The sequence below is a fragment of the Rhineura floridana genome, chromosome 8 (assembly GCF_030035675.1).
Source record: "Rhineura floridana isolate rRhiFlo1 chromosome 8, rRhiFlo1.hap2, whole genome shotgun sequence".
Classification (NCBI taxonomy): domain Eukaryota; kingdom Metazoa; phylum Chordata; class Lepidosauria; order Squamata; family Rhineuridae; genus Rhineura; species Rhineura floridana.
The window spans coordinates 22,379,777-22,407,507 of NC_084487.1; the positions used below are offsets into that span (position 1 = coordinate 22,379,777).

The 27,731-nt window shown below is 42.7% G+C and overlaps 1 protein-coding gene across 13 annotated transcripts in view; it reads right to left on the bottom strand.

Annotated features, from left to right (window-relative positions):
- Positions 1 to 27,731, bottom strand: part of CALD1 (caldesmon 1) — a 284,763-nt gene that overhangs the window by 17,695 nt on the left and 239,337 nt on the right. For 7 of the 13 annotated variants that reach the window (XM_061638519.1, XM_061638524.1, XM_061638521.1 and 4 more), the window contains 6 exons: positions 23,285 to 23,431; positions 19,035 to 20,247; positions 18,258 to 18,341; positions 7,619 to 7,779; positions 4,949 to 5,210; positions 586 to 726 (listed from right to left, as the gene is read on the bottom strand). In XM_061638519.1, coding sequence (XP_061494503.1) covers positions 586 to 726; positions 4,949 to 5,210; positions 7,619 to 7,779; positions 18,258 to 18,341; positions 19,035 to 20,247; positions 23,285 to 23,431 — 2,008 coding nt within the window. The remainder of the gene's footprint in view (positions 1 to 585; positions 727 to 4,948; positions 5,211 to 7,618; positions 7,780 to 18,257; positions 18,342 to 19,034; positions 20,248 to 23,284; positions 23,432 to 27,731) is intronic. The other 6 variants (XM_061638531.1, XM_061638532.1, XM_061638523.1 and 3 more) reach the window with 5 other exon arrangements.

Here is a 27,731-nt window from a genome sequence, read left to right on the forward strand (position 1 = left end):
ATAAAACTCTTAAAATAGCCAAGGAGCTCAACACACACAAAACCTGGAAACCTTATTCATGAAGGGTCAGGCTCCAGACAGCACCACATAGGAATAAAGACTTTACACAGTTATGGAGCACAACCGTGCAGTCAGATACAGCCAGGGCATTATGTACGAAAACCAAATAGAGATGCAACATTGAAGTGAGCTTACAGGCAAGGGCCTTTATTGTTGCTTTGATTTTTTGTACAGCACTTAGAATGTTTAAGTAGTAGCATCATCATCAGCATGCAGGAGGAAGTGGAATCTTTTCCGCACATACTTTACAAGTGAAACAGGGCAGGAGTTGTGAACCTGTGGCCCTCGAGATGTTGCTGAACTACAACTCCCTTCATCCTTGCCCACTAGCCTTGCTTGTCGAGGTTGAATGGGGATGCAGCTCAGCAACATCTGGAGGGCCAAAGGTTCCCAGCATCTGAAAGAGGGGATACATTTTATCACACCTCGATTAAAGTGGTATGGCTACCAAGAGCCAGCTAAAATACCTTCATAGGGTGGATGTAGTTATCCATATCGTGCAAGGTCATCCCAAGGAAGACTCACCTTGAGAGAGGAACCCTTTGGGGTGAAACACTTGAACGGCTTCTTTTCATCGCTCTGGACTTCCTCGGGCATCTTCTGGCGTTTCTCGGCAGCCTCTGCCCTTCTCCTCTCGATTTCTTCCTTCAGCCGCCTCTTCTCTTCCTACCAAAGGCACAATGCATAATGAATGGGGGGGGGTTGGATTTACATTCCTTCCCTACCCTTATTATTTATTATTACTATTTATAATACCTATTAGCTACCTATTAACTACCAGGCCAAGTTCAAGGTTCTAGTTTTGGTCTACAAAGCCCTATACAGCTTGGGACCAGGATACCTGAAAGACCGTCTTATCCCTTATATACCCAGTCGATCACTATGCTCTACAGGTGAGGGCCTCCTGCAGATACCGTCTTATCAGGAGGTCCTTTCCACATGACACAGGAAGTAGACCTTTAGTGTAGTGGCACCTACCCTTTGGAATTCCCTTCCCTTAAATATTAGACAGGCACCATCTCAGTTATCTTTTCAGTGCCTACTGAAGACCTTCCTCTTTCAACAAGCCTTTTAAGCAGAGACCTTATCCCAGCCTACGTCTGTGTTGGAATTGCTTTTTAATATGTTTTTAAACCTTTTCTTTCTTTCTTTTTAAAGATGTTGCCGCCCTGGCCTCCTGCTGGGAGGAAGGGCGGGATATAAATCAAATAATAAATAAAATAAATAATAAATAAATGTTTTTAAAGCTTTTTAAAAAATGTTTTTAAAGATGTTTTAATATATTTTAAAGTCTGTTTTTATGATGTTTTAAAGTTATTTTAGTGCTTTTGTTTGCTGCCCTGGGCTCCTGCTGGGAGGAAGGGTGGGATATAAATCAAATAATAAATAAATTAAATAAATAAATTTATTTATTAGATTTATATCCTGCCCTTTGTCCCAGTAGGAGCCCATGGCGGCATACCGTTGGCGTTCAGGACAGGTAACAAGCAACAGCAGTTATAAAGATGTTTCAACAAAGCCCCCGCTAGAATATGTACTGTCACACATAAAGGCTGGAGTCACTCCACTCCAGATATTGCACTTCATATAATATTATAGCAATCACACACACACAAAATAAAAAAAGAAAGGTGAGCCCTGTTAGATCATATCAAAGGTTATCTAGAGCCACATCTAATATACATGTCCAGTAGTATCGTACCATTTTAAACAGTCATGGCTTCCCTCAAAGAATCCTGGTAACTAGTTTGTAAAAGTAGCTAAGAGTTGTTAGGAGACACCTATTCCCTTCACAGAGCATACTGCGCATGCATGCCATCAACCAAGATTGTGGTGGGGCATCAGCCTCTTAGAGAAGCCTCCGCCGCCATCTTGGTTGTGCCCTGCGCGCACAGCATGCGCAGCAGCAGAAGACAGGAGAGAGGCAGGTGGAACAGGCAGGAGCTGCACGCCTGGGGAAGGCTGGTGCCCAAGGGCCCAGTCATACCTATCGCTGGACCTGGCTACAATGCCCAGAGTGGTTTAATAATCAATCCCTTGTTGCTCTTTGGGGGGAATAGGAATCTCAGGAATGATGAGAGTTGCATCTAGCATCATATGATCACAGGTTCCCAACACCATTGTGCTAGTAGTGGAAACAACACATGCCTGTTCCAGGCAATTTCAAAAGGTTTACAATTTAGGTAAGGGTTAAATATGCTCTGAAAGTACTATTATTCTTTGCCACGTAAGGCCCTGAAGCTAATACAACTATTTCAGGATCTTTGACGTCACAGTGGTCATTCACTGCTCTTACAAGTAAGTCTGCCATTTCAGTTTCACACTATCTTGCTGACACCGTCTGCTGTCATACCCTATGATGTAATAAAGTAAAGGTGTCCCCACACTTATAGTGCGAGTCGTTTCCGACTCTTAGGGTGCCGTCTTGCAACGTTTACTAGGCAAACCGTATATATGGGGTGGGATTGCCAGTTCCTTCCCCGGCCTTTCTTTACCCTCCAGCATATACCGGGTACTCATTTTAGAGCTATAAGTTGCTTAGTTAGCTATTGCAGGGCAAGTGGGCTATCTTCAATTGTACATTCCAAGGCCTATCAGCAACATTTGCTACATCAAATAGCACAACTAGTCTATTTAATCCTAAAGCTTTGAAAGAGTATATTGCAGTTAGTTCTCTATCTGCATATGAGTGAGTCACAATACCACTAAAGGGATGTTTGCCAAAGGAAAAGAGCGGCCTAAGTAGGAGACGTACAAGAAGCTAGGCACAATTCATTAGGCCCAGTTCAAACACTTATCAATGATCCTGTCCCTGTGGTGGAAGGCTGGGCAGCTCCTCTTCACCATGCTCAGGATATAAACTGCAATGCAGCTACTCCATGTAGAAATCCATATGCATGGTGGGTCAGAGCACACACTCATCTTTTTTGTTTGTTTGTTTATGTGGGGAAGAATCATGGAATTTGAGCCTCTGCACATATAGAGCAGTTGCACTGCACATTACGTTTTGAATATGGTGGGTGATATGCACATGCCTACCCTCCACCACAGGAACAGGACCTTCATCCCAGTGTCTCCATCAGGCCTCGGGGGTCACTTGCATCTTTTAATCCTGCTTTGGCTTTGCTGGTTTTTATTCTCTGCTCTCTGCTTCTGAACTTAAAGCTGCATTTTTATCTTACTGCATTTTAATGCATTTAATCCATAATTGGATTTTATTTCACGAGCCACCCAGAGAACTTTGTTATGAGCCAGCCCAAATAACAGAAGAAAACATAGGAAGCTGCCTTATACCAAATCAGACCACTGGTCCATCTAGCACAGTATTGTTTACACTGACTGGCAATGGCTCTCCAGGGTTTAAGCCAGTAAGTGTTTTTCCAGCCCTGCTTTGAGATGCCAGGGATTGAACCTGGACTTCTGCATGCAACGCAGATGCTCTACCATCGAGTTATGGCCTGACCACTGTTGTCCATGCACTCGTAACCTCCGGGCTGGATTACTGTAATGCACTCTATGTGGGGCTGCCCTGGAGGTTGCTCCAGAAGCTGCAGCTGGTGCAAAATGCAGCGGCATGACTGCTCACTGGGTCAGGGTTTCACCAACATGTCACCCCACTGCTGAAAGAATTGCACTGGCTACCTATTAGCTACCGGGCTAAGTTCCAAGGTGTTGGTTTTAATGTACAAAGCCCTATACAGCTTGGGACCAGCATACCTGAAATAACGTCTTACCCCTTATATACCCAGTCAATCATTGCACTCTGCAAGTGAGGGCCTGCTGCAAACACCATCTTATCAGGAGGTCCATTCCGCACAACATAGGAAGTGGACCTTAGTGTTGTGGCACCTACCTTTTGGAATTCCTTGCCCTTATATATTAGACAGGCACTATCTGTGTTATCTTTTCGGCACCTACTGAAGACCTTCCTCTTTCAAGTAGAGACCTTATCCCAGTCTGCGTCTGTGCTGGAACTGCTTTTTAAGATGTTTTTAAAACTTTTTTTAAAAGAAAAGACCGTTTGTTTTAATATTAGATTATATGACTTTTGGGGCAGGGACTTTTATTGTTTTGTTTTATGTATAGTGTCATTTGCATCTGATGGAGCTAAATAAATAAATAATAACAATACATTTCTCCTATCAGGGCAGAGTATCTATTCGGGTAATACTAGGACTGTAGGACCCTCACATCCAAGCCTCTGCCCTGAAGTTGGCTCCTGTGTACAGTAACTCCATTGCAAATCAATAATCCCTCTTGTCTTGTGCCATGCTTTGATTTAATATATTTTAAAGTCTGTTTTTAAGATGTTTAGAGTGTTTTTAGTGTTTTATTTGCCACCCTGGGCTCCTTCTGGAAAAAAACTGAACTGCTGATCAGTGTAGACAAAACTGACCTAGATGGAATAATGGTCTCTCTTAGTATCAGGCAGGTTCCCATGTCAACAACAGCTTGTTTGCGCACTTATCATGTTTATTCTGAATACACCAAGGGGCTGTCACTGAGGAGGGACAAATTTGTCAGTTTCTGTTTCTCTCAGTTTCTTGTTTTTCCAACCTTAAATTCAGTTCCACACATTTCTGATTTTCTCCTAATAAACACACATTAATCTGTAGTTTTGAATAAAATACATATTTTTGCATGCAAATTTCCCTAATATAATGCATTTTTATATGCCATCATCATGAATAAATGCATTTAAGTACACTTTCCCCTAATATATGTATTTTTGTACACATTATTTGGTTCGGGAACTGCATCGCAAAATTCAGAGATATGCATATTTGAAAGGATACCTGCGTTTCAGTTCACATACTGGGAAGTGCAAATCAGGTAGCTCATTAAAATGCAAACAAATTCGAATTTCTTCCCCATCCCTAGCTGGTACCTCCTCCCGTGCTTTTCTTTCTGCCTCTTCTTTCTTTTTCCTCTGCTCTTCTTCTTCCAGAATCTTCCGGCGCCCTTCCCGCTTCTTTTTCAGCTCCTCCAGTTCCACAGCTGCCTCTTGTTGCTTCTGCTTCAACTTCTCAAACTCTTCGCTCTCATTTTCACCTCGGCGACGGCGCAGCTCCTCCACCCGTTTGCCAGCCTCCACATGGGACACCGGCTTGGCTTCTGCAGAATCTGGGGTGGTTTTGAGGCCAGGGCGGCTGGGAGAGGAAAAAGCAAGCAACAATGAAAAGAATTTCCTTTGGCTTGTCAGAGCTGGTGTGGTGAGCATTAATCTACACATGGGCCAGAACGGAACGGCAAACAAGTTGCAGAATCCTTGGCTGGACCACGTCAGGCTGTAGAAGGACATACTATAGATTTGAATTCTCTTCCACATAAGAGAAAAGCTCCCTCAGTGTAATTCACTTTCACACCAGGGAGAAAGGTTCTAGCCGAGCTCTCTCCCTAATGCAAAGCATGATATACACAAGCTTTTTATGTGGAGAACACTGAAAATATAACTCCGCTACCTGCAGTCTGAGATGGTGGAATCCAGAATCCGACTAGCTCATTCTGCTTTAATGCGTAGACTCATTCACATTAAAGAATTAGGAAATCACATTACAATATTTCACTGCAGTGGGGCTCCTGAAGAAAAGGCCTCTTCAGTAGTAGCACCCCTAGCTCTGGAATGGTCTTCCTAGGGGGGTTCATCTGACACCTACCCTGATGAAGTCATTTTGGCACCAAGCAAAGAGCTCTTTACCTACTCACACTTTTTTTACCTAACTTGTTTTATCTCTACTGCTATGTTTATGCAAGAGCCAGTGTGGTGCAGTGGTTGGAGTGTTGGACTATGACCTGGGAGACCAGGCTTCAAACCCCCACATAGCCATGAAGCCCACTGGGTGATCTTGGGCCAGTCACTGCCTTTCAGCCTCAGAGGGAGGCAATGGTAAACCCCCTCTGAATACCGCTTACTATGAAAGCCCTCTTCATAGGGTTGCCCATAATTTGGAATCGACTTGAAGGCAGTCCATTTTATTTTTCATGTTTATGCTGTGGCTCTCTTTAGACTTTTAATATTATATGTATGTATGTACTTTTAATATGTTATATGTATGTTTTTAATTGTTTTTATTATATTTCTAATTTTTTTTGTAGTCCTTGGAATTTGTTTGGAGGGGGAGCTGAAAAGTATATATGTTTTAGTGTGTCTTATGTGTTTGTTTCTCTTTTTTTGTATTTTATGTAACTTTTTAAAAAGGTATATACTGTTATCTTGTGTATTGTTTTATTATTACATATTTTGATATTTTAATATACTCTGCAAGTCCAATAGGACCAAAAGCCTGGGAAATCAAATAGAGTAAGTCAATCAATATCCTTTGAATCTCTCTGGAGGCCTTATTCACACAGTAGCTTTATATGGCTCAAACATGCAAAGTTTAGGTTTGCAGACATATGCAGCTTTGGAATCACCTTTACAGCTCTAAATAGCTTCAGCTTTACACAAATGTAGACTTGTGAGTGACATTTACAGTATCATCACATCTACTGAAACAGCCACAGGGGAAAAGAGGGGGGAGATTAAAACAGAACAGCTGGCTAATCCAATCACTAGATAGACAGAGGAGTGTTGATTTCACAGGGTTACATTGAGATGAGTCTCCAAGAGGGGTCTGGGAACATGCAATGAATCTGGACAAATCAGAAGAACTGGCTAAATGAGGTTCAATCACTGGTGTTTCCACTATGTCGCTTTGCTGTCCTGTGAGCTCTCACCGTGTTGTTTAAAGTGATACAGTCCAAAAACAGGTTTCTTTAGAGAACCTTCATGTGGGGCGAAGGGGGGAGGGAGACATGGGGAAAAGGCCAGCTCCTCCCCTCCCAGCAAATTTCTGCCAACATCCAACCTGCATCAAATCTGGGGCATTCATTATAACATTTGTTTTTGTTTATTTGTTTTTTACATTTACACACCCCCTTTCCTCCAAGGAGCCCAAGGTGGCACACAATGTTCTTCCCCTCTCCATTTTATCCTCACAACAACCCTGTGGGGTATGTTAGGCTAAGAGACATTGACTGGCCCAAGGTCACCCAGTGAGATTCATGGTTGAGTGGGTCTCCCTGGTCCTAGTCCAACAGTGTAACCACTGCACCACATTGGATCTCACTCACAGTGGCTCTTTTAACTAACTTACCACTTATATATATATATTTTTTTTTAAGAGTCAGTGTTACACACAGGAGCCCAAACCACTCTTGCTGACCTGAACAAATGGTCCAGTGCATCACAGTGTGAACTGAGCAAGATGAAACTTTGCAGGATTAAAGTAATGCCATTCAGAAGGTTAAACTTCTGAGTGCTTAATATACTATTGACTTCACTGTGCAATTTTTGTCAGTGGGGAAGAAAAAGCAGGAAGCACGGGTAATGTGAATGGGCTTTCTAGCCAACATATCCTTATGTTCACATGATAGACTAATTGAAACAAAAAACGCTTTTAAGTAAAAGCAGCTTCAGTCTTTCCCAATGCACAGTCCATCATCTTGCAACGGAGACCCATAAATGGCAACATCAGGCCCAGTTATAAACACACCCTAGCATGAGTGCATATCTCACCTAAATGCATTCTCTGTATGCTTAAGTTTGTGAGCAGAGAATTCCGGGAAACGCTCCCCATTCTGTGGCTTCGAGTCAGGAATTCCTTTCTTGCGATCCCAGCCAGGCTTGGACTCTTCTTTAGGTGTTTTGTCTCTGTTCACCTTGCTGTCTTTTATCTGCTAGGGAGACATTGTAAAGATGAACAAGCTACATCCAAGCATGCCGAAGGACTAGTAAGAGGTATCCCTCCTGCTGTCAGCAGGCAAATAACAAGCAATTAATATTCTGCAGATGTTTTGTAGCAGGGATGGATAACTAGTGGCCCATCAGGTGCTGCTGGACCCCAACTCCCATCAGCCTCAACCAGCATAGCCAATGTTCAGGATGATGGGAGTTGCAGTCCAACAACGTCTGGAGGGCCACACATACATGTACCCTTCATTTTGTGCAAATGCGTTGAGATTTGCAGGATTTTACACAGACTCAAAACACTTCTCTGCATTGTGAGCAGGTCCTCAAAAGTGACTAACTTTTTTGGCAAGTGTGCCACAAGGTCAGAGTATTAGACAGGGCCCACTGTTGCATACTACATAAGCACCCCCCTTCTTCTCCCACCGTGCATTGGGGTGGATTTAACGTAAGTTTACTAGCTGGAAAAACTGGAAGGAAAACCAGCCTCATGGGCTATCTTACTCCTGAACACCTCAAGAAAAACTGTATCAAAAGTTCTTTGAACTGGTTTTTGGTGAAATTCAGGGCACATCAGGCTGAGGAAGGCTTCACAAAACCTTGCCTTGACTCAACTTTTCCATTACTCCTGTACTCCTGGCAATGACAGTCAACTCCAAAATTTCAGTTGCCCACAATTTTTTTCTTCTCCGCATTCCCTGGAGTAAGGCCAAGAAGCACTGAGTTCACTCTAGATGGCTTCGTCATGATGCCACATGCTAGATTCCTCCAAATTACCAAAATCCAAACCCCAACTTTGCACAATGCAAAAAAGATGCAGAGACTAGGAGGAGCATTCTGTCCCATCTCCCTTAACTAAAACTGCACCCCAAGTATGCCACTTGTGCTTCTTGCTCTGAGGGTTACCTGTGCTCCATGTCACAACCTGACCCTCCTGCTCTTGTCAAGATGAGTCACAAACTCCTGCTGCCTGTGCCACAATCAACTTTGAGGCAATAATGGTATGGGGATATATAAATGATGTCACTGAAACAGATATTACTCCGTCATAGGGATGGAATCCACTTGCTGGTGTCAGTTCAGATTGCATTCCGCCAAATTGGCAGGCAGTTTCAGTCCGTGTTCATTATTTTCCTGCTATCCATTGCTTTCCTCGGATTGTTAGCAAGCAAAAACATGCTGATCAATTTCACACACGCTCTCCCTAACTATATCAGCCTATCTGCCTGTCAGTCTAGCCATCCAACCATGGCACTCCTCACCTTGCCTCCTGCTTGTCAGTCCCTCCACCCTCCCACCAGCCAGCCAACATCTACCTCTCCTTCTCTTCCCCCTCCCTCCACTTCTGGTCCCTGGCCAGCCTGTGTGCCACCTGGGGTGCGCACCTCCACTACCTGCAATGCAGCCACTCACTGCTGCCAACCGCTCACTCTGCCTCCTTTCCTGCTCAATGCAGCTCTCACATGCATGCACACAAACTCACACAGTGCCAGTAGGGAGTTAGCAAATAAAGAACGACTGATCAGTTACACATGCTCTCCCTCTTCCTGGTCAATTTCACATTAGCAACCAAAGACATGCTGGTTGGTTTAAGGTTATATTTAATGCTGGGGTTTTTTTTAATGCGGTGTCGGGAAAAGCCACAGCATTCAGGATCAGTCCACAAAGATAGCAGATGTGTGAATTATCAGGGAGTCCAGTACCAAGTTCAGTTTCAGTTAAATTCTTTCCCATCCCTAGTCCATCAACCTACATAACAGGATCATAGGAAGCTGCTTTATGCCAAGTCAGATCATTGATCCATCTAGTTCAGTATTCTTCTACACTCACTAGTACTGACTCTGCAGAATTTCAGACAGAAGGCTCTCCCAGCCCTACCTGGGGATGCCAGAGATTGTACCTGAGATCTTGTACAAGAAAACCAGATGCTCTACCACTAAGCTATATCCTTTCCTGTTTGCTTTGTCCAAACATATGACTAGATCTACTGCTAAGGCTGAGCTCTGGTCTCAAAGCCAATCTCAAGTAGAGATTCTTCCTTTTTTCCTGTAAATTTTGGCCTAGGGATATTCTCAGCCAGATGCAACAACTTTGCACAGTCCCACCCACTCCCCCACTCCCCCAAAAGCCTTCTGGGATTAGCATCATTTATGTCCACCACTGACAGCCCGACCCTACAGCATGCTGAGTCATGCCTGGATGCTAATTGGAACTGTGCAGTGTTCAAAAACCTCCTCTGGTATGCAGGAGAAATTATATTCCCATGAAGAACATCAGTAAAAGCAGCAGCCAAAACAAACCTGAAAAGGCAATGAGGAAAAGTACAAATGTTCTTCCTTGAACAAACTGAGCCACTACCACCATTGTACGCAAGGCTAGCATTGTTGTTTATCGCTAATATATTTGAGAAAGGAGTTTTGGAGTTTGCCAAATAAATTTCTGGAAAAATATGTCAAGATGGTTCCACTATGCATTTATCCTGATCTCAGGGCAGACACAAAACCCACACATACCACACAGTCCTTCAGCTACTGGGTCACAACAGTTACATCATTCCACCATCACTGCCTTTCATTTATTGAGTGGGTGGGGAAATGTTACCCCAGCTTCTCTCAGTATTGATATTCAAAATACTAACAATAAATACAATAAAAAAATTAAAGAGAGTAAAAAGACCTAACCCTAAAAATAAATTCAAAAGCTGAAATCACTTCACTAAGGCCCCATCTGCATTATACACATAAAGCTGTATTGTATCATTTTAAATAGCCATGGCTTCCCCCAAGAATCCTGGGAACTGTAGTTCATTAAGGTGCTGAGAGTTGTTAGGAGACCCCTATTCCCCTCAGTTCCCAAACTGGTTTAACAACCCATCTTCCCAGGAAACTCTCTTCCTCTGCATTGTTTTTAAATACAAAACTTTCTGTAGGAAGCAGTATCTGTTTAATCCTTCATTCACCACACAGGCCCTTCTCCCCCCCTTTTTTAAAATCACCCCTCCAAGCTAGGGGTGTCTGAGGAATTAGACTTCTGTGAGTTCTGATGGAACCTGATCTGATCTACACCTCCCAAATTAATATGGGAATTGAAACAAGATTATCCTTTAGATTTCACACTTCCCTATAATTTGTTATATAGGGCTCAGCTCAAAAAATATACCAACATGTATTTAAAATGTGCACACTTTAGGATTTTATTTGTACTTTATTTTGTTATTGCAAACCACCCTGGAAGCTCTGCTGAAGGGCAGAAGTGAAATAAATAAATAAAACAAATAAATAAATAATCTGGACACACACACCCAGACCAGCAATGGGGAGGAGCTTTAACCTACTATTTGTTACACCTGCAGATCTTTTCAGATTTGAGGAAAGGATAGGGAGGCTTTAAATATCCCTGGAGATCTACCAGTATTTATAAAACAGGCCCAGAAACTTCCAGAAATAAAAGGGGTCTGGGACCACTTCAGAAATGCTCCCATTCTCATCAGAAGCTGAAGTTCCACCCTAGATGTAAAAGGTAGAAGTCCACCCCAGTTTTAATCATGAGTGGTAGGTTTTGTCTATTAAAATGTACTTTTGAGGCTGCAATCATATAACACTGATCCAGGGGCAAGTCCCATTGAACTCAATGGCACTGACATCTGAGTAGATATGTCTAAGATTGCACTGTCAATTTTGTACTCCAATATCCCTAAAAAGGCACCTAAATGAGTTTTTGATAACCTGCAAATTCATTTAACTCTAATTAATTATTTGGTTATTGGTTGATATGTAGACTGTTAATTAACTAACAACTCCTTAATCAGTTAGCTGGCAGCCCTACTTAGAAGGCATATTTAATACATGGCATTTTAATCCAGATCTTTTTAATGCTTCCTTCGGACCATCCAAATCCTGATGCTAGATTTAAATTAAAAGTGCTCTAAAGAAAGTTGTGAGCATTGCAGGGCCAGGATTTAGACAGAGAGCTTATCTTCTTGTCAACATAAATGCATTTTTAAAATGGGGAGGGGAGACTCTGCAAATAAAAAAGAAAAGGGGGAAGATGTGGTTCACGCACTACGTCTAGCCAGATTGGAAGCAGGAAATACCACAAATATCATGTCATGAGAAAGCTTGCTTCAGTACAAAGTTTGCAGGCTAGCTCTGCACACCCAGCTAATTTTAAGGCAGTCTAGAAAACCAAACTGGCTCGAGGATATAAACTGAACAAAATTCAGAACAGAAGCTATATGAGCTGAAAATTCTTTTCATTTTAACCATTTTGCTTTTTCCTGAAAACACTGACCTACACCAAAGCTCGTCCCTTAATTGCCAACAATGTCTAGTACTTCCTTTCATACTTAAGGAGAGGGACTGACTAGAACATAGCCTTTTCCTAAATTACTTTAAAAGGCCATGGGAGCATGCTTCATTTCAAGGGATTATTTGTATCTTGCAGCTAACCTGAGGGGAGCAGAGAGGTCAAAGCAGGCAATGTGGTGCAGTGATCAGAGCAATGGGTTTGCATGTGGGAGGCCTATATTAAAAATCAACCCCTGCTTAAGTAAGCTCCTCTCTGGGTTGTTAAGAGACTGAAATGTTACATGGTCAGTCCAGATTATCTGGAGAGGCATGACAGCTCAGTGGTGGCACTCATGCTTTGTATGCTGAAGGTCCCAAGTTCATATTTATTTATTTAACAAAATGTATATACTGCTTGAATATGAAGACTTCTACGCAGTTTACAAAAATTAAAATTCCCAATAAAACAGTTAAAGACAAGTAATTAAAAACACATTTAAAACAATTAAAACACTACTAACTGAAAAGATTAAAATAGATCAACATCTATGTTCTGGAAAGGGTCGCCTAAACAGAAAAGTTTTAAGCAGGCGCTGAAAGGAATACAGCGAAGGTGCCTGCCTGATATCAATAGGCAAGGAGTTCCAAAGAGTAGGTGCTGCCACACTAAACGCACAATTTCTTAACAGTATATAATGAGTATTATGTGAAAGTGTCTTTTACCAGTTCAGATCCTTGCTCCTTCTAACCCAGCACTGCCTACTCTGAGAGACAGCAGCTTTCCAGCATCTTAAGCAGAGGTCTTCCACATCACCTGACACTGGGTCCTTTTTGAAACCAGAGATGCCAGGAATTGAACCTGGGGCCTTCTGCATGCACACATGTCCTCTACCATTGAGCTACAGCCCCTTCCTCAATCTTTAGAATCTCCCATGAAATACATCTTCCTGATGCCAGTCAATGGCCCAATGGCCAAACCGCATGTAAAGGCAGCCTAATATTTTAAAAAGCAACACTCAGATTTCCCCCTTAGTGTGACACTAACCCCAATTCACAGTCAGCAGTGTGACCACCTATTCCACTAAGGCGCACAGGGACAGCTTTGCTACTGAGGAGGACTGTACTCTGGCTCACTATTTTATTTAGAAAATCTGTGAGGTGTAAGCTGCAGCACTGGAGTGGAAGTCAGCAGAGCATTTAAAGTCACTGCATTTTTTTAAAAAGCAAAAACTTTACAAAGAAATGGCTGGCATTGCTTCTGATCTATTTTATTTTTTTGTTGGCAATGGAGCAGGGGTGTTGTGGGATGTTTGGCACATCATTTTAAAGCTCACGTGAATGTGCTTGCATTTGTGCGAAAGGGCTGCATCCAAATGAGTTTCCTTCAGAGTAGACCCACTGAAATTAATGGACTGAAGCGAGCCATGGGTATTAATTTCAATGGGTCCACTCTGAGTTGGTGTAGCACTGGATGCAACCCATAGTCGGGTGATGCTCAGCAGCCAAGTCAATAAAAATGTAGGATGCATTTACAGCAACCGATTATCTGGATCCTCACATGGTGGGCTATGAAGAATTAAATGCTTTACCGTCTGAGTATGGTGCATTTGTTTACTTGGTTAAGACCAGTCATCTTTGACTTAGTGCCCTCCAGATCTTTTGGATTACAACTCCCATCAGCCCGAACTAGCACAGCCACGCTTGCTGGGACTAACGGGTGCTGCACAGGAGCATAGGAAACTGCCTTATACTGAATCAGTCCACCTAGTTCAGTACTGTCTACTCTGACTGGCAGCAGCTCTCCAGGGTTTCAGTTGTATTGCAAAACATCTGGGAGACACCAGGTTGGAGAAGGCGAGTTAAGACTAGGGATGAAAAGATCTGTCAATTTCCCTTCTCTCCATTTCTAATTTTTCCAGTCTTAACTTCAGTTCTCCACGTTTCTTCAGCAATTTGCAAATAAAACAAAATAAAAATCCTCCTGCATTTTAGTGCACATTTCTCCTAATAAACACATTTTTGCAGGAAGTTTTGACTAATGTCAACGTTTCTGCAAGCATTTTTTCATCACATAATGAATTTTTAATGTTATTTTCACTGATATTTTCATTTTTATGCACGCTTTCCCCTAACATATGCATTTTTGAAAACATTGTTTGCTTGGCAAACTACACTGCGAAATTTGAATAAGCATGGATTTCGAAGGTTGTTTTGGTTCTCATATAGTTTTGGAAGTGCAAATATGATAGATTCAGCCTGAAATGCGAACTGAATCGTTTCTCACCCATCCCTAGTTAAGACTGAAAAATTTCATTATTTTATTTGTATGCCGCCTTTCCACAAAAAAATTATGGGCAAACCGGCTTACAACAAAGTGAACAGCAATTACAAGAACTATTTATCACCATGTTAGTCTACTGCTGCATAACCAATTAGTGTTGCTAGTCCTTAAGGTGCCACGAGACTCTTTTTTGTTTACAACTGAATCATGCAAACATTAAAAAGCAAACAAAAAAGAAAAGAAAAAGACTGCTGTTTCAAGGAAGAAAACAATGTGAGGAAAATAATTCTTCCAAATGTGGGCAAACTTGAAGAGTATTCCTACAAAATTAGTAATCATTTTAACAGACAGAATTTTCTAAGGGGGTTATTGTGTATATTGCAAAGATGGGTGGATTCCATTCCATTCTGCTCTAGAAATACTTGGGCAAAACAGGATCCCACAGAACATCTGGAGTGTGATTGGGAAATCTGGGGAGTCAATTCCTGTTACAATGTTCCCAGCCAGAATCTAGCCACCCACTTGAAATTAAACCGCACAGGTGAAGTAAAGTTTGCCGCTACCACCAACCAGCTGATCAGTGGCTGCTGCAAACCCTGCTTCTTTTACCCATGCAATTTTATTTCAACTCACATGGGCAAAAGAAGCGTTTTCTTTTACACTTCCTTTGCCTGCGCAGTTGGAATTCAGCTGATTGGTGGGTGCTGAAAACCCTGCTTCCTTTGCCCACCCAGTTTGATTTCAAACCACACATGCAAAGGAAGCCTTTTCTTGCTGGGCTTGCTTTAAGTAGTGATCAGCTGCTCGGCTGAAGCGGACTTTTCCTGGCAACCTGGAGATCACTGATGAAATAATGCTTTTAACTGTGTATTAGAAAGTTTTTGTGTTTTGGGATGTTTTTAACTAATTTTAGTATGCTTTTCTTTTTCTTGTTAAATTGTTTTGTTCATGTCTGCCACCCTGGGCTCCTTCAGGAGCAATGACAGGAAATGTCTGCCCTGCACCTGATGTCGCATTAGACCCTCATGGGCCTAATTAGGACCCCTGCTAGGCCTAATTTGCAAATATGAGCAAAGGTCAGTTGGGCCAACATGGTGTGGTGAAATCGCTGCAGGAGGTTTTTGAACATGCTCTGCACAGTCTATGACATTGATGAAGCCTCTGAACATGTCTCGGAAGCCTGCCAGATCCTAATCAGCCTTGATCTGGTATTTGGCTATTTCTACAACAAGCAAAACTATGCATCTGTTGCCAGATTCTAGTCATGTCTGGGATGCAGAGGCATTTTTTGGTTCAATCATTGTGTTTCTCACATCTTTCCCTCTACCTTTCCCATTTTACTCAGCACCCAGCGACTATATTAGGGGCAGAACTTGAACCCAGGTCTTGCAATTCCAAAGTCCATTATTCTGTTCACTACTCACCACCCACCCTAATAATCCAGTGTTGTGGGCTGCTATGCAAATAATCCGCATCAGTTTGGATTAGGGATGGACCAACACAGGACATGGAAAGCTGCATTATACCAATAAAGTTTCAATCAATCAAGTCGGAACATTGGTCCATCTAGCTCAGTATTGTCTACACTGTCTGACAGCAGCTCTCTAGGGTTTCAGAAGTCTCTCCCTGCCCTACCTGGGGTTGAACCTGGCATCTTCTGCATGCAAAGCACGTGCTCTACCATTGAGCTAAGGCCCTTCCCCTAATTGGGATGAATATCCCAATGATCACCCTGAAAAGGACTTGGGTCCCTGGAGTTCCAGCTGAATGTTTGAATACCCTTGAAGGTAGGTGCGGAGCATTCAAAAGAATGCTTCCATGGCCTGCTATCCATCCCCGTCCCCCAAGGGGAAAAAAACTCTTCTTGGCAGCCAGGATAGGTTAGTAGGCAATGGCAGCATCTTGCACTGGGCTTGTTCTTCTTCTGTTTGCCTGGTAGACTCTCCCATCTAATGCGATGCTCTCTACAGAGTCACTCATCACAACTATTCCATGTATCTGGACCAGCCCAATGGCAATATGAATTCAAATAAATCCCAAAACAATTGAGGTCAGCAGAAATTCCTACATTTTGGAAGCATTATCTCAATAGCTGACAGCCCAGATAGCACTGCCACTCACCTGATCTCCCACTGATCATTTTGCTGCTGTGTACTGGGAGGTAGAAGGGGGGGAGCGAGGTGGCAGGGAGGTTGACATGGTGCAAACGCAATGACAGGAGTGCCAGACTGACTCCACTGGTACGTTTGCACAGCATCGACCTCCCTGCTGCCTCACTCTTCTCCCTATACCTCCCAGTAAGCAGAAGAAATGTGGCAGACTGGAGATCAGGTGAGTGATAGCACCCCACCACATTGTCCACTAATGGCTTTTACAGTCTTAGGACGGCATGAATTTCTCATGAATTCTCTAAAAAATAATACATTAAGGGTCAGAGAACAGATCACACTTGCTTAACCGTTTGGTCCACATCAAACAGGGCACGTGGCTGGCAAGTAGGAATGGGGAGGAATTAGTTTCAGTTCACATTTAAAGGCAGATCTACTTAATTCCTACTTCCTGGAACAATACACAAACCAAAACACAGCCATCCTTTGAAATTCACACTTTTCCAAATTTTGCAATGCAGTGCTCCTGCCACGTAAAATGTACAAAAATGCATATACTATGGTAAACTGTGCATAAAATGCATGTATTAGTAAGAATAACATGCAAAAATGCATTACATTGGTAAAAATGCCTTGCAAAAATGTATGTATTATGCAAAATCGCATGCAAAAATGTGTACATCTGGAGAAATCCATAATAAAATGCTGATAAATTCATGTAAAGACTTACAACGAACCTCAAACTGATGTGGAAATGTGAGAATTGAACTTGAGACTGGAAAAACGAATAACTGAGAGGAATCAAAATTGAAAAATTTGCTCATCCCCAGTGGCAAGCAAGATAAATTACGAAAGCGTCAGACAAATCTTTCACCCTGCCCACTGTGAAAAGGGGTTCAAATTAAACCTGCATTTTGGTTCACGCAGAGTACTTTTTGAACCAAACCCTGAGCCTGAGAATTATACTTTTGCCCCAATGTTCTTTACTTACCACACAGTAAAACACCATGGCACCAGTTCCTGTGTTTACAGTAGAAATGCAATGCACTGCATTCAGTAAAAATGTCTTTTCCCAACAAGAATGAAGAAGCTGGAGTCTGCATACTTTATATTATGAAATGGAAAACCATTTAGTTAGGTTCAGATTAAGGGACTAAAGATGTCTTGGAGTATCCATTAGTAATAACAGAAGAAATGATCAATTCCAGGAAGTTATGATGAAATGGAGGAAGAAATTAAGTACAGAAAGATTAGTTGGTGCCAGTACAGAAACCCAACACCAAATCCTTCCTTAACCTACTACATGGCCAATTCAGGACTGGTGTGGAGGTATGAGTTGAGCTTGACTGAAACTGGTTATATGATAGAATGGGTATCTGACTGTTTCACCGTACACCTAGATTAAAGTTAAGGAAACGCCTCGTAGCATGACGGGCAATCACCTGGTGTGTGATGAAATAAGTTGATACCTGTTTCACTATGCTTCTAGTTTCAGAAAGATTTGAATCAACTCATGTCTCACTATTGGCCATTGTCTTGTTACAATCTCCCTGGGTTGGCTCATCTAAGTCCTACTCAGTGTAGAACCATTTAAATTAAGTTAGTCATGTCTATTAACTTCAATGAGTCTACTCTGAGTAGGATAAGCACTGAATACCACCCCTGATCCCCCATGGGAACTTTTTAGGTGAGCTGCTCCTACACTTGAACATGCACAACTTCTGAGGTTGTTATGAATGTCCGGGGCTTGGTCCTGCTTTCCACCCACCCCTCCCCAAGTAGTAATGAGTTACCTCCTCTTTTTTGAAGGCTGGTCGGAGTTTGTCGTCTTGTATCTTTTCCTTTTTAGCTTCCGCTTTAACCTCTTTCTCTTCCCCCTTTTTACAATATTTTTGTAAGATGAAAACATCAATTTCTATGGCAAACCCTATAGCATCTTCTGCTGCTGCTTCAACAAAGCTGTGCTCACATACCCCCTCGTTCTGTGCTGCTGCCGCCGCGCGCACGACTCCCTCCGGGTGGTAGCACAGTGACTTCCACATCCCTCCTGCACACTTGTGCTCTCTCCAACATTCGGGAGTGCCCCGTGTCCTCGCATATCCCAGCAGAGCTCTGGCTGTGCTTGACTCTAATACTCATAGATGCTTATTCCGCAGTCACGCTGCAAACATTTGTGGGGTGCTCGTCCACGGCCCATGCTGTGCCTTTGTACCTTGCATATGCACCCGGCCATTGCCCCTGTCCAGTTTACAGCCGCGGAAAGAGAAGGCAAGGGAAACCATGAGGATTTCAGAGCATGCACAAATTCCCTTGAGGAGATTTGAGAGCCAGCAGTAAAGGAACAAAGGAGCATGCACCATCATGCACTGACTGTGTTACTGAGAGGTGGCAGCAAGAGGCGTAAGTACAAAAAGAAAGAAAACTTTTGCGCGAGAAGTGATCAAGAGAGCAGAGACATGGCTGTGAGCAAATTCCAATCCAGCCTTTTTTGTTTGTTTTTTGGCAAAATGCATTACATTTCCTAGGAAACACAAGCATAAGTTGGTTGGGTGCAAAATGTTTACTGTTACCTGTTTTCTTAGGGAAGCTGCTGGGGGTTTTCCCTCTTGCACTTTCTTCTCTTTTACCTGCTTGTCTTCTGTTTTCTTCTCTTCTCCCTTTTTCCCTTTCACCTGGTCTACCTTTGTCTCCTCAGCCTTTTGTTTTGCCTTTAACCTTTCCTCTTCTAGCGTAGCCTTTTCTTCGGCCGCCTTCTTAGCCCTCTCCCGTTCCTCGGCCTCCCTCTTTGTCTTTGCCTTTGCCTTTGCCTTTGCCCTCTCCCTCTCTTCAGCTGCTTTTTTCTCTTCAGCTGCCTTAACCCGTTCCCTCTCCTCAGCTTCACGCCTCTCTTTCTCCTGGGCAGCCTTTTTCTCCTCCTCAACTCTCTTCCTCTCCTCCTCAATTCTCTTCCTCTCCTCCTCCGCTTTGCGTTGTTCCTCTGCTTTGATCCTTTCCCTTTCTTCTGCCTCTAGCCTCTCTTTCTCCTCAGTGGCCCTTTTCTCAGCTTCAAGCCTCTCTCTCTCCTCCTCTGCTCTCCTTTCCGCCTCTGCTCTAGCTCTCTCCATTTCCTCTCTTTCTAGCCTTTCTTTCTCCTCTAATTTTTTATTTTCTGCTTCCGCTTCATCTTCTGCATCTGTCTTTTGATCTAAGGCTACCGTAATACTTATGGCCTCTCCACTCCCTGTATGCTCCTCAGCGGCTAGAGCACTTATGCCATTCTCTATTTTTTGCTCTTCTGCATTTACCTCAGGATGTTTCACTTCTACCACCAAGGCTTCCTCTGCGCTGTCTACCGTTTTCATTTCTAATGTTACTTCTACCTGATTATCCTCTATGGTTCTTTGCTTTGGCTTCTCATCTTGTGGCTCTTCCTTGTCTTCCTCATCTTTCTTCTCATCTACTTCATCCTGCCTCAAGTTGTTTCTCTGGTACGATTTGGTGATGGTTTCAGTTTCCTCTACCTCATAACGTCTTCTGTGAGTGTCCACCTTGTCATCTTTCTCTGGGCTCACATTTTCTTCGACATTGTTCACCTCTTTTTTGCTTGTGAATGACAGGCTCTCAACAGTAACTGTTGGGTCAAACTCCTTTTGGCGCTCCAGGGCTTCCTGAAGGCGTTTCTGACGCCTTTCTTCTCTCTTTGCCAGCCTCTCCAAGAACAAAGCATCATCATCCCCATCACCCTGAGTATTTGTAACTGTGGTAATTGTTGTCGTAGTACTTTTGGTCTCTTCTTCTGCAATGCTACATAAGACACAAAATTTGCAATACACTGTGAACCTTAAGCCACAATGAATCATGCTTCCCCCACCAACTATTTTATTAATTTTATTTATAATATTTATAAGCTGGCAACTCTTAAAAAACTGTGGCAGTGTATAATAAAATCAGCAATACATCATAAAACTAAAAGATTGTAAAATGCAGAACAAATGACCAACACAGAATCAAATTAACTCTCTAAAAACACTTGGTGAAACACAAAACATTTTCAGCAGGCGACGAAATATCAGAATTGCAGGTGCCTGCCAGATTTCAACAGGATCAATGTTCCAAATGACTGGTGTCACTACAGTAAAAGCCTTACTTCACACAGACACTAAATGAAGTTGAGAAATTTGTATGTGGGATGGTCAGGAAGGCTTCTTCAGATGATGATATCAGTGATCTGATTGGTACATAAGGGACAACCATGAACAAGAGCAGACTACAGGAAAACATAAGAACACAAGAAAAGCCCCACTGGATCAGTCCAGTGGCCCATCTAGTCCAGCATCCTGTTCTCACAGTGTCCATGAGAAACCTGTAAGTAGGACCTGAGTGCAAGTGGACTCTCCCCTCTGACCGTGGAGGCAGAGCACAGCCATCATGGCTAGTAGCCTTATCCTCCAAGAATTTGTCTAATCCTCTTTTAAAGCCATCCAAGTTGGTGGCCATCACTGCCTATTATGGGACTGAATTCCATAGTTTAAGTATGTGCTGTGTGAAGAAGTACTTTTTTTTGTCTGTCCTGAATCTTCTAGCGTTCTGGTTCATTAGATGTCCCCAAGTTCTAGTATTATCAGAGAAAAACATTTCTCTATCCACTTTCTCCACACCATGCATAATTCTGTACACCTCTATCACATCTCCATTTATTCACCTTTTCTCTCAACTAAAAAGCCCCAAATGTTGTGACCTTTCCTCACAGGGAATTTGCTCCATCTCCTTTATCATTTTGCTTGTCTAGAATCCAGAAGGCTAACTGGGGTGACCCTAACACAGGAACGTAAGAAGTTGCCTAAGCTTTGCACAATCCAGGAAATACCACTGGTATTCGCTGTTGTTGTTGTTGAACATAGGAATATAGGAAGTTGCTTTGAACTGAGCCAGACGCAATGGTCCATCTAGCTCAGCACTGTCTACACTGATTGGCAGCAGCTCTCCAGAGTTTCAGAGAGGGAATCACTCCCAATCCTACCTGGCGATGCCGGGGATTGAACCTGGGACCTTCTGCACACAAGGCAGATGCTCTACCAATGAGCTACAGTCCTTCCTCATATAATTATTACATATCATTCTGCAAATGATATGTAATTGATTACATCCCCCCCATTCGTATTTTGTTTCCTTTGCAATGAAATGAGTGAGGTGGAATAACGTAATGACAATGTAACTTACATAATGTACACAATTAATTACATAAATTTGCCACACTGGACAGCGAGATGGATAATGTAGACTGACTGCAGCGGAACAGAAACAGTGCTGCATGTGACGATTACAGGGTGGGACAGAAAATTATGCCTTCTTACACCTCTACTCCTAAATCATCCTTTTTAAAGAATGCCTCTTTAAGTGATACCTGAGGGTGACAGGTATATATTTTGGCTTGTATTCACAAACAGGAACTCTGAGGTTCAGGTCAGGGCCAGAGGGAACCTGTCCTGTTCCACCATTTGAGTGAAGGCACGGGCAAAACGTGAGAAGAATCCCATTGTTGCAGAACTGCATTTTCTGTTATGCAAATTGCTCCCTTATTAATTGTGTGCCCTGATGGGGAAAAGTGGACTATTAAAGCTACTTTTTTGCCATTTTGGAATGCCCATCAGACCTACCTGCTAGGGTGGTGTCTGACATTAGTGTTCTGCCTGGGAGCATATGTGTCTCTTATCTTCCACGCCCCCAAATGAAAGGAAGCAACCTTACAGGGCCAGTTTGTTTGTTAGGAGAATGTACATGAAATGTAAGATTTCAACAGCACTATCAGAAGACTCCTGGTAATTCATGCTGGTTCAAACTAAATGTGCCAGCAACTCCTAACAACTTCAGTGACTCTGTCCTATCTATTTCTGATGTTATTCATGGCATAGGTGACTGTTCACTGTTTCTCAGGTTCCATTTGTGGGAACAGGTGACAATGCATACATCCAATCCAGTCCAGCAACATCTGCAGGGGTATAAATTGTAATTGTTGTTTTTTAATAATGTTGCAATTGCTTTTTTTTTTAAATAATGATATTTGTTATTTAATTTTTGTAAATTGCATTGCCTTCAATGATGTATTTTTATGCTTGTGCCTATTTTTTTGTAAGCCACCTTGAGGGCTTTTGGCCAGAGGCGGGTTAGAAATAATAATAATAATAATAATAATAATAATAATAATAATAATAATAATAATAATAATAATAATAATAATAATAATAATAATAATAATAATAATGGAGGTTTAAGGTTTATAATTGGTTGTTTATTTTCAAATATAGAGTTTGACCAGGTGGGAAGCAAGCATGCAAGCAGGCAGGCAGGCAGCACTATGTCCCAAGCAATATTAATCCAGCTCCTCAGTATGGGGATACAATTTTGAATTGGATCAGAAAGTTGAGAAACAGAAACTAGGCTTGAAGATTGTGGAGGGAAGCTGCTAAGAGGATTCTGGCTGGCAGGATCAACTCCTACAGAATTAGGGAACTGGAGCAAAACATTGTTTCGGCACAGCAGTATCGCTACGTGCCTGCACATTTGCTTGCTTCCCATTTGCTCGACCTATATATTTGAAAATAAACAATTTATTGTAACACCTTAAGCCTCCAGTATGCTTTCGTAACAAGGTCTCATAACCCTGTAAAGTTATCCCTGGAGCTCTCTCTTTCACATGGGAGAGTGGAAGATACAGAACAGCAGATTAGACAGCAGGAGCAATTGAACTGTTCAACTCTTCTCTGCCCTGATTTGTCAGGTGGGCTGGAAATAGAATGTCTATGAAAAATTTGAAATGGATGGTCAAAGAGAAGAGTCTCACTTGTTTTGGGCATTGACTTCAGGCTTCTCTATTGCTTGCCCTGTGAAGTCATCCTCTTCCTTTTGCCTCAGTCTCTCCTGACGGGCCCGCCTGCGGCGTTCTCTGGCAGCTTCTTCCTCATCGTCATCGTTTCTTTGATAGGCTAACCTGCAAACAACCATTTTACAGAGGTCAGACCCTTTTATTCAATCGTTCTAGTGAGACTGCAAATCTCTTTGTCCTAGCTCACGGTCTAGGCATTCACGTCAGCCTGCTTCTCAGATTATAGAGTTTATTTAGTTATACAACTCCATTGACGTACATGGCTTCCTTTGCTGAGTAAACAGAAAAAAAGAAAAAGGAAAGGAAAAAATAGGAGAGGTTTGTGCACCCAACGAGCATACATTCTGAAGTTTGGCCACTATGGGAAGTCTGTAACAACACGGAATCGAAGGGAATGGGTGCAAGAGATGAGTGCTTCGAATTGCATGTCATTACCGTGCTTAGGCTTTGTTTCTGTTGGAGGTGAGAACGAAAGGGTTAAGCCAAAGGCTTCATGGGAAAGGTGGCACAACTTGAGGTGTTCTGGAAGGGATGTTCAGGTGTTAACAGGCAATAAGGGCCTTGTAAGTTCCAAAATGCTCAACTGCAACATTTTGAACATCTATTTTCAAAACACAAATGGGGGAATGTGGAGTCATGTTGGAAGGAGGAGAGAAACACATGAAGGGGGAGGAGTGAGAAAGGAAGGAAAAAAGCTGAATTAGCAGGCATTTCACACCCTGGTTTTATGAGTTTCAAAAGAAATTTAAACGCCAATGGCGCCGTTGCAAAAGACTCCATTAACGTGCCAGAGCTGGAGGGGAAGCAAGGCTCCCATGCTGCGCTTCTTGGCTTTGGCACAGGATAAGCTTTTGTAGTGGGGTTCCTCCCATTCAAATTTTGCCATTCAAATCGCTCACATGGGTGCGGATGAGGAGGACAAACACCCTAGCTCCGCCGTCTGTGTCGCCAACCACAATGCCCTACAGAAGTTGGAGGGTGACCAGCTGCAGCAAAGACCCTGCTTTACTTGCTGCATGTTCCCGACACAATTTAGGGCCTGGAAGATGAGAGTTCTATAGCACATGGGGAGCCTCCCCACTACAGAAGTCTCCCCGCTGCAGATGTCTGGCTCTCCAATATGCGGAAGGTGATGCTGCCAGCTACAGGGACATGAAGTTCGTGGGGAGAAACTGGGTTTGATTTGCATTTTAATGCGAACTTATTAGGGATGGAAAGATCTGTCAACTTCAGTTTTCTGTCTCTCATTTTTCCAATCTTAAATTCAGTTCTCCACATTTCTGCAGCAATTTGCAATCTTTTTTTAAAAAAAGCCTCATGAAAATTTCAGAATTTTAGTGCAAATTTCTGCTAATACATTATTATGTATTTGTATGCAGTCTTGACTAATGTACACTGTTTTTGCAAACAAGTTATCCTAATATAACACATTTTTAAAGTTATTTTCATCAATATACTCATTTTGTGCACACTTTCCCATAATAGATGCTTGGTTGGAGAACTGCATCACAAAATTCGGATAAGTGTGAATTTCAAAGGATTACTGTGTTTCTGTTCTCGTATTGTTTTAGAAAGTAAGAATTTGATAAATCCAGCTTTAAATGTGAACTGAATTGAATTTCTCCCCCACTCTAGAATCTATAAAATTTGTCTGAAACAACACATAACCCGCAATACATCTATCCTTCGAAATTAGCACTTCTCAGAATTCTGTGATAGAGCTCTCCAACCAAAAATGTGTATATTGGGGAAAGGTGTGCGTAAAAATGTATATATCTGTATAAATGACATACAAAATGCATTATATTAAGGGAAATTCCTTGTAAACATGTGAGGCAAAATTGCATGCAAAAATTTGTGTATTAGGAAAAATGCACATTATAATGCTGCTGAATTCTGATGAAGATCTTTCTCCAAAGAAAAAATGCAAATTGATGCAGAAATGGGGTGAACTGAACTTGACCGAAAATATGAGAAGCCAAGAGAAACCAATATTGACAGATTCATCCATCCCTAGACATGATAGAGGATGGATGTGTGGGACAGAATGCCCAAACAGGACTTAGATGTTATGATAAATGTACTGTTGATGCCAAAGGCAACCGCTGTGTACATTGTTCTCGCTCTCCCACCCCCCATACATATATAGAGTGTCTAGTACATCTTAGACTTATCTTAGATAAGTCCTGGCAGCACTGCCTTTAGTACTTCCCCACTGCTGGCTGTTGGTGATTGTGGTGATGGAAATATAAAACATGATGACATTAGGATGAGGACAAAGTTATACTAAGCATTACAGAAAGGGAGGTGGGAACTAGACATGCAGCTGCCATTTTTGATAGCAGCCATGTGCTTAGTTTAAGAACATAAGAAGAGCCTGCTGGATCAGGCCAGTGGCCCATCTAGTCCAGCATCCTGTTCACAAAGTGGCCAACCAGGTGCCTGGGGGAAGCCCGCAAGCAGGACCCGAGTGCAAGAACACTCTCCCCTCCTGAGGCTTCCGGCAACTGGTTTTCAGAAACATACTGCCTCTGACTAGGGTGGCAGAGCACAGCCATCATGGCTAGTAGCCATTGATAGCCCTGTCCTCCATGAATTTGTCTAATCTTCTTTTAAAGCCATCCAGCTGATGGCCATTACTGCGTCTTGTGGGAGCAAATTCCATAGTTTACCTATGCGCTGAGTAAAGAACTACTTCCTTTTGTCTGTCCTGAATCTTCCAACATTCAGCTTCTTTGAATGTCCACGAGTTCTAGTATTATGAGAGAGGGAGAAGAACTTTTCTCTATCCACTTTCTCAATGCCATGCATAATTTTATACACTTCTATCATGTCTCCTCTGACCCGCCTTTTCTCTAAACTAAAAAGCCCCAAATGCTGCAACCTTTCCTCGTAAGGGAGTCGCTCCATCCCCTTGATCATTCTGGTTGCCCTCTTCTGAACCTTCTCCAACTCCATAATATCCTTTTTGAGATGAGGCGACCAGAACTGTACACAGTATTCCAAATGCGGCCGTAACATAGATTTATACAACAGCATTAAGATATCGGCTGTTTTATTTTCAATACCTTTCCTAATTATCCCTAGCATGGAATTTGCCTTTTTCACAGCTGCCGCACACTGGGTCGACATTTTCATTGTGCTGTCCACTACAACCCCGAGGTCTCTCTCCTGGTCGGTCACCGCCAGTTCAGACCCCATGAGCGTATATGTGAAATTAAGATTTTTTGCTCCAATATGCATAATTTTACACTTGTTTATATTGAATTGCATTTGCCATTTTTCCGCCCATTCACTTGAGTTCTACTGAAGAAAAGGTGGCAGATAATCATAATAAAAGTCCATCAATAAAAAGTAATTTGGACCTACAAGCCTCTTCATACTTCACGTAGCCAACTGTGCCTGCCATGGCCAGACTGGAGCGTGTTTTGTGTCAGCAAACTCATAAATGGTGAAGGGCAGATGCACGTCACTAAACACCACGGAGATGGGGCCAGTCAGGGCTCCACAATGCACATTGCAGACTTGAGCCTGCCCTTAATGAGTGTACTTCAAGAAACCTCAGTGCAACGTTGGTGCAGCTGTGGCAAACGTGATTACCACATAATGTGGGAAGCAGCCCTAGAACCATAGCATCATAGAATAGTAGAGTTGGAAAGGGCCTATAAAGCCATCGAATTCAACCCCTGCTCAGTGCAGGACTCCAAGTTAAAGCAGACCCGAAAGGTGGATGTCCAGCTTCCTCTTGAATGCCTCCAGTGTTGGAGAGCCCATCACATCTCTAGGAAATTGATTCCTTTGTCGTACCACTCTAACAGTTAGGAAGTGTTTCCTGATGTTCAGCCAAAATCTGGCTTCCTATAACTTAAGCCCATTATTCCGTGTCCTGGCTCTCCTCTGTGCGACAACCAACTTGTAAGGCTAAGTGCTGCCATACTGAGTCATACCACTCGTCCACCAGGTGATTAATCCAGAGGTGAGGAACCTGTGGCCCTTCAGATATTGATGGCTTCAACAAACATCAGCCCCAGCCAGGATGGTGCACAGTCAGGGAGAGTTGTAGTCCAATAATATCTGGAGGGTCACACGTTCCATGTCTCTGGTGTAATCCACAGGTGGCTGGCCTACAGTATCAGTGCCACAAATGGAGTGGACCAGCAGAAGTTTATACAGGAGCAGAAGGCCAGCAAGCCTGGTGCAGCATCCGTCATACGCTCCTGCTTGCCTCTCTTGCATTGCACCACCACACCTCTCCCGGCTCTACAGAACAGAGGCAAAATAAATAAACTAGGCAAAGCACAGGAGGCTGCATTTGTACTGTCATATGCACTAGCAGAACAATTTCTCATACCTCAGGCTTGTGGCTTACTTGCCAAAGGGGTTGGCAATTACAGAGCCTTGCTCT